The sequence below is a fragment of the Mus caroli genome, chromosome 10 (genome assembly GCF_900094665.2).
Source record: "Mus caroli chromosome 10, CAROLI_EIJ_v1.1, whole genome shotgun sequence".
NCBI lineage: Eukaryota > Metazoa > Chordata > Mammalia > Rodentia > Muridae > Mus > Mus caroli.
In genome coordinates, this window is record NC_034579.1 from 75670835 (window position 1) to 75678162 (window position 7328).

Genomic DNA, 7328 nt, shown 5'->3' on the forward strand with positions numbered 1-7328 from the left:
AGAGAGAGAGAGAGAGAGAGAGAGAGAGAGAGAGAGATTGGAGGCAGAGACAGACAGAGAGAAAGAGAGATGGGGTAGGGGTGCCAAAATGTCTGAATTATATAATGAAGAACCTCTGGGGGAGAGGAGACCCAGCCCCTGAGCTGAAAAGTTCAGTGAATGCCAGCTATGCCCTGTAGCAAGTAGGGACTGAGTGATTCTGGAAATAACCTGGAGGCCAGGTCTCCCTTGGCATGTTAAATAAGTACCTTAGGTACTTGTCCTGGGTCTGAAACCCAACATCCCAGCCTTTCATTGATAATAAATGAACAAGAGGCTATGCAACTGTCTAGGACTACTACCGGCTGACATTGGGACATTTGGGAGAGGGTAGGCAAAAAGCTGGAATGTTAATCAAGTCTGGGAAGAGCATACCATGTTACTTGTTGCTTAGGTTGTGGGAGCATCTGGGCCTATTCACTTGTGGAGCTGTTGTGCATGAAGATCTTTAAAAAAAACATCAGGACCTGGCAGGATGCTGGAACAGATACATATATTGGGGTAGAAGATAAGGAACTCAGGGGGAAAAATTGGGGCATTGTCTTAGGGTTTTTTTTTGGGGGGGGTATGGAGAGACACCATGACCAAGGAAACTCTTATAAAAGCCAACATTTAATTGGTTCTGGCTAACAGTTTCAGAGGTTCAGTCTTTTATCATCAGGGCTGAAAAATGGCATCATGCCAGTTGACTTGGTGCTGGAGGGGCCAAGAGTTCTACATGTTTTGTTTGTTTGTTTGTTTTTTGTTTTTTGGAGACAGGGTTTCTCTGTGTAGCCCTGGCTGTCCTGGAACTCACTTTGTAGACCAGGCTGGCCTCAAACTCAGAAATCTACCTGCCTCTGCCTCCCAAGTGCTGGGATTAAAGGTGTGCGCCACCATGCCCGGTTGAGTTCTACGTGTTAATCAAAGGCAACAGAAGTGGACTGTCTTTCCAAGGCAACTAGGAGGAGGCTCTTTTTCCACACTGGGGAAGCTTGAGCATAGAGACCTCAAAGCTGACACACTTTGACACACGTCCTCTAACAAGGTCATACATTCTCCAATAAGGCCACACCTTCTAATAGTGCTACTTCCCATTGGCCAGGCATATTCAAACTATTACAGGTGTTCGTTTGAAACTTTTAAGCCCATGGTCAGTGTTGCTGGAGGAGGAGGAGGAGGTCCCAGGAAAGGGGAATAGATCACAACCCTCAGGCATAAGCAGATGGGGAGGGAAATATGCTGCTGATGGACAGAACTTCTCTGGAGTCCATTTGACCTTTGAGAGGCAGGTTCAAATGGATTCCATGAAGCTTACAAGAATCTTTTCAAGTTTACAAAAAAATTAAAGAGATAAAATTTTGATATGTTAGTATTACTAGTGTTTGTAATCCGTATTGAAATCTACATTGAGGAGAAGACAATAGACTCCCACTTTTGTGTCATAGTAGAAGCTTGTTCCTATGATAGTGGATCTATAGTGGATTTTATTTTATTTTTTTAAAGATTTATTTGTATTCTATTTATTATTATATCTAAGTACACTGTCGCTGTCTTCAGAAGAGGGCATCAGATCCCATTACAGATGTTTGTGAGCCACCATGTGGTTCCTGGGATTTGAACTCAGGACCTTTGGAAGAGCAGTCAGCGCTCTTACCCGCTGAGCCATCTCCCCAGCCCCGGATTTTATTTTTTTTTAACCAGAGTTAGACTAATAATTTATCAGAACTCAACTGATTAATGTTAAAGCTCTAACGTTTGAAGTCCTAATACAACAGTAGCTTAGTAAGGGGAAGAAGTCTGAAGCTTTTTTTTTTTTGGTTTTCTGAGACAGGGTTTCTCTGTGTAGCCCTGGCTGTCCTGGAACTCACTTTGTAGACCAGGCTGGCCTCGAACTCAGAAATCAGCCTGCCTCTGCCTCCCAAGTGCTGGGATTAAAGGCATGCGCCACCACGTCTGGCAGCATTTTTCATTCCTTTTATACACCTTAAATCATTTTCCTATCCCCATTTAAATTTGTACTCCCTCTAATCTCATAACTTTCACTTACCAACCTTAAAACACCTTTTTAGACCCTCAAGGACTTGCTTAGATCATCATAACACGCGCTTTCATATCCTCAGGCCTTACATAAACTTTAGATTTTTATATCCAATTATTTACCACCTGTAGGGAGTGGTTCTGATGCTTTGGTCTGTGTTTATTGACGCTGAAGGTCCTCACCCCCAATTGGTTTTTGATCTATCAATAAAGATGCCAGTGGCCAATGGTTGGTCAGAAAGAAAGAAGCGGAACTTCAAGGTTTCTGCGGGCTAAAGAGAGAAATAGAATGGGGGATGGGGTGGGGGGGTGGAGACTGGGAGAGAGAGAGGAGAAGGGGACACAGTAGTGGAGGAGATAAAGCAGAGGAATTAAAGCTAACCAGCCATGTAAGTTTTCAGGTAAGTGGCCATTTGCCACTTCCCTGTCTGGGCCTAGGGTATCGGGAAGATTTAGGAGCGCCCAGTCATTGAGTCAGCCAAGAATTTCAAGATGTGCGTGTGTGTTTCAAGGTGAGTGTGTGTGTGTTTCTATCTGTGGATCAAGATATCTCCTGGATGGGTGTGTGCCTTCGACTTGCCAGGAGTTCAAAGCAGTGTAGATAAAACTACATGCTACAATCACCATAAGACACAGGTCATTACTGGGAGCAGTAACCTTGTAAAGTGAGTTTCTTTAGACAGGGGAATAGTAAAGTTTACTTCTTTTACTAGTATAGTCTTCAAACCTATCAGAGACTTGAGAAGAAAAAATTTCACTTGAATAAGCAGGACATGCAAACCAAACAGCTTCTGCATCTCTTACAATGACTTAGACCAGCTGCTTATTCCCCAGCTTCCTCTTTCATCAGCGGGGCATCAGGATTCACATGCCAAGCCCTGACAGGGCTTTTCTGTGAAGTCGAAACTTGGGAAAACTGTCTATCTTTGTCTATACGAAGAAAGGCAGTCATTTTTCCAGTGAGGCAATGGGCAGTCTATAGTCCAGTGGGCAGCTTTAACGTGTTTGAAGCAAACTTCAGATGGATGTTCTTCTGTGCCTTTCCTCTTCAGAGGAGGAGATTAGCGGTGCTCTTGGGAGCTGACATGTCTGTCCTGAAAAGCTTTTTATTAAACATTTTTTTTTTTTTTTTGCTGAATGTAATGTTTAATAATAGTTTTCTTTTTAAAAATATTTTATTAGCTATTTTCCTCATTTACATTTCCAATGCTATCCCAAAAGTCCCCCATACCCTCCCCCCCACTCCCCTACCCACCCTTTATTAAACATTTTAAAGGCCATATTCTTCATGTCTCTGAAGTGCCTGAGGGACCATTTGTTTATCTAAATTGACAAACTTTGCTTTTTTTTTTTTTCTAGTTATCCATCCTAGGCTTAACCTTGAAGACATACTATTGAACTTTTTTTTTTTTTAAAGATGCTAGAATACGTTTGACCACGTATCCTGAAAAGATATAAGAATTATGCACAGCAGTGCAGAGTAGCTCCCCCTTTTCTTTCTCTTAGAAATAAAGATTCGAGTCTATTTTCAAAGTGAGTCCTTTCTGGGAAAGTAACTTTCTCTAGTTGACAAGTAGTTAACAAACTTCCAGCCTTGGGCCCCTGGGCTGTTTTGATAGAGTGCAGAAAAAGAAAGAACTTCTTTTTTTTTTTTTTTTGGCTTTTTTGAGACAGGGTTTCTCTGTGGAGCCCTGGCTGTCCTGGAACTCACTCTGTAGACCAGGCTGGCCTCGAATTCAGAAATCCGCCTGCCTCTGCCTCCCAAGGGCTCGGATTAAAGGCGTTCGCCACCACCGCCTGGCAAGAACTTCTTTTTTTTTTTTAATCCCCCACTGTTTAACAACAGGGTGGTAATCATCGTAAGCCTGAGGTTTCTGGTCTCAGAATAGCACAGAGTCAAGAAAGGTAAATGTTATTAATAGTAATTAACTTTTACTTTTGCAAAACCAACATTTGCCACCCAAAAATCACTGACACTTACCCAGTCACTTCCCTACCAACTGGCTCCCAGCAGATGCTGAGTTGAACCATAACCTCATGGCTTCATAGACTTTCATCTTCTGATTCCCATCACTTCTCATCTGATATGTGATGACTCCTGATATGCCACCTACATTACAGCCTCCACCCATTTTGTGTGTGTGTGTGTGTGTGTGTGTGAGAGAGAGAGAGAGAGAGAGAGAAAGAGGCACAACCAGTGTGGGACACTAGTTGAGGGCAGGGGTTGGGTAGGGGGACTCAGAACACTTTAATCTTTTGGATCCATAACACAATTATGACAATAAATATGAGTGAAATGCAATATTTAAAGAAACCAGGGAATAGAGTTGTAATTCAGGGGAGGAGACCCCACCTAGAACCCCCAGGGAGGAGGTGGGGGTTGATCAGTGGTGGAATCCAGTGGTCACTCTAGAGGTGGTGGGGTCTGGGACATGGAGTTGATAATCGAGGCAGACTAAAATCTCATGCAATAGGCATCTTTATTCAAAGCCCCAGATGATATATATTCTGAGGTTTAAGAAAGGTTGCATGAGGACAGCCAGGGCTACACAATAGAACCCCATCTCAAACGACAAAACCAAACAAAAGACTAAGCCAAGCCAAATCACCCCCCTCAAAAACCAAAGAATAAGAATAATAAAAATAATATGAAGAAGGAGAAAAGAAAAGAAGGATCATGTTTTTTCTTAGAGGTATAAACATTTCTCCGAATAACAGCAGCAAGCAATAGTGGAGTAATCTCAGGTAATTTCACTCCTATCGAATAACGCTGGGAGGAGCATGAATACACTGAAGCCGAAAGATTCTTGTCTTGTTTCTTAGAGTGTTCTTATGGGCATTCACAATTCTCCTTAAATGACTGGATTCCTGGGCAGCCGTCTGACAAGCTCCGGTGTGATCAGCTTATGCAAGATCTATTGATGCCAGTCTTTTTTCCTTCCTCCCCCATACACTAGTTTTGTTTTTATATAGGTTTCTCTGTGTAGCCCTGGCTGTTTTGGAGCTTATTCTGTATATCAGGCTGACCTCAAACACATGGAGATCCACCACCTCTGCCCCTGAATGCTGGGATTAAAGGCATGCGCAACCACCAGCTGCCAATGCCAACCTTTTTTTTTGGTCATCTTTCCGTCCCAGATCATCACCCTAGAACCTTCCGTTTGGGGACTTTAGTTTTGGATGTTTTTGGTCTCAGACCAAGCTGGTTTAAACTTTTGATGCCCTGCTTCCACCTCCCAAAAGGTGGCATGAAAGGCCATTGCCACCACAGAAGGCTGGGGAAGTGTTAATATTTGGCCAACAGTGTACAACTGAGAGAGATGTGAGAAATCTTAGTTGTGCCCTAATGAAATTGAGGATACCTGGTGAATATCAATTGGGTGGCTTAAATTTGACCTGAATGGGCACATGTATGTCTCTGCCCTCCTAGGAGTCTGGGGAGAGAGGATAGATTTTTAAAAGTTAGAGCAATACGATAACTTCAGCTGATAGGTAGCGTCTGTGAGGAAATGAAATCAGACAAGGCAATGAAGCACTGGGGACAGCCGGATGAGATGGTTCAGTGGGCTAAACCACTTGGAATGCAAGACTGATGACCGACTGGAGTGCAGCCCCTAGAACCTACGGTGGAAGGAAAAGACCTACACCCACAATTTGACCTTTGATATCCACACGAACGCTGTGGCTCACATAGAGTAACAGTAGTGAGTAAATATTTTTAAAATTTTGCGAATAGTGCCAGGGCCACTTCAGATTGAGCAGAGAAGACCTTTAGAGTATTTGATTCTGTGATTGGTTGGTTCAGCTGTGAGCAGAGGGTCTACACAGTGCTCATAGAGTAATGATCTGTGTGTACTAGACACCCTATGCCTACCCGAAGAAGTGCCTACTGTGTGCAGGAAAAGTGCAGGGACGACTTTGCACTATGGGTGCAAGTTTTTCGGTCTGTGCCTGGGGTGGAGCCAAGGGCTGAGAACCAATGTGCTGAGTCCCTAAGAGGCACTCTGTCCCTAAGATGCTCCTGTAACTCAGGCCTCATTAACCAATCAGAGCCTCGAGGCGCGCTTCAGTGGAGGCGGGAACTTCCGGCCCGCCATTCTCGTGTTTGACTGTGAGTCTGAGGGAAGCTCTAGTGTGTCCCGTGCTTTGCGCTGTGACCGGCTACTAGGAGCTGTGAGGAGAGCAGGCGAGCTGGGGATCCGCGCCATGGTGAACGCGGCCGCCGTCCCCACGCGGGTAGGATCCGCGGGAGCCCGTGTGGGTTGCCCTGGGGTGCGGGAACCGGCGGCGTCCGGTGTGATCGCGTTGGTTCCCGAGGTCTCTGCACCTCCAGGCGGAAGCGGGACCTCTCTCTGACTCCGTTCCCCTGGCTGAACCTGCGCAGAGCATGGGACGCGGGAGTCGGTGCTTGGGAAGTGGTCACGCACGCGTGGCTTTTCTTGTCAGGAAAGGCAGATTTTCTGACAGGCAGAGCTCTAGTTTCTCTGTCCTCTAAAGTTCTGCACCGGGCACTTGACATTCGGGTGTAGCATCCATCGCAGTTAACTCTGCGCAGTGTAAAGTCTGTGCCATTAACACATTCGCATGTGGATGCCAAGGTGGTTCAGTCACGTGTGTTAGTAAGGCCAGACTCACTGTGTTCCCCTGCATAAGTTGTCAAAATCGACCGAATATTAATTGTGTTTCTGTCCTAAGTGTTCTTGTTCTCTCATGTTCTGTCGGTCTCAAACAGCACAGTCTTTATCGCAGGTGTAGGGTAATTTAGAAGTCAGACGGTGTCACCGTGCTGTTTATTCAGTCTTGTGTGCTCATGTTTTCATTCATGTTGACCTTTTGTGTCATCGGCTTCCTGTCGCTCATTGCAGAACTCGTGTTTGTTGAATCTATAGCTCAGATTCTGTACTGAAATAATATTGAGACTTCTTGTCTACAATCTTGTCTTGCAATTTCTCTTTGATTGAGTTCCTTGATTCTTTTAATTACAGTCATAGATTTGGCTACAGATATTTGTCCCATTTCTTTGTATTTCTGGCCAACGTATCAATTGTGACATATAAATGTTATGGTGATCTGTCTTATTTATTTACTAAACTTTTTACATGTGCCTGCGTTTTGCTTTCATATATGTATGTTCATCACTTGGGTGTTTGCGGCCCATAGAAGACAGAAGAGGCCATTAGATGTCCTCCACCACGATCTGGGGATAATTCTGTGCCACCTTGTTAGTGCTGGTAAACAAACCCAGGTCATCTGTAAGAGCAATAAGTAGT

At 44.4% G+C, this 7328-nt stretch overlaps 1 protein-coding gene across 1 annotated transcript in view; it reads left to right on the forward strand.

The window, feature by feature from the left end:
- The first annotated feature begins 6159 nt into the window (after positions 1–6159).
- LOC110303019 (zinc finger protein 431) overlaps positions 6160–7328 on the forward strand; it is an 11329-nt gene continuing 10160 nt past the window's right edge. Inside the window, exon 1 of the mRNA XM_021173905.2 lies at positions 6160–6294. Within this exon, the coding sequence (XP_021029564.1) occupies positions 6265–6294 (30 nt within the window). The 5' untranslated portion in view covers positions 6160–6264. The remainder of the gene's footprint in view (positions 6295–7328) is intronic.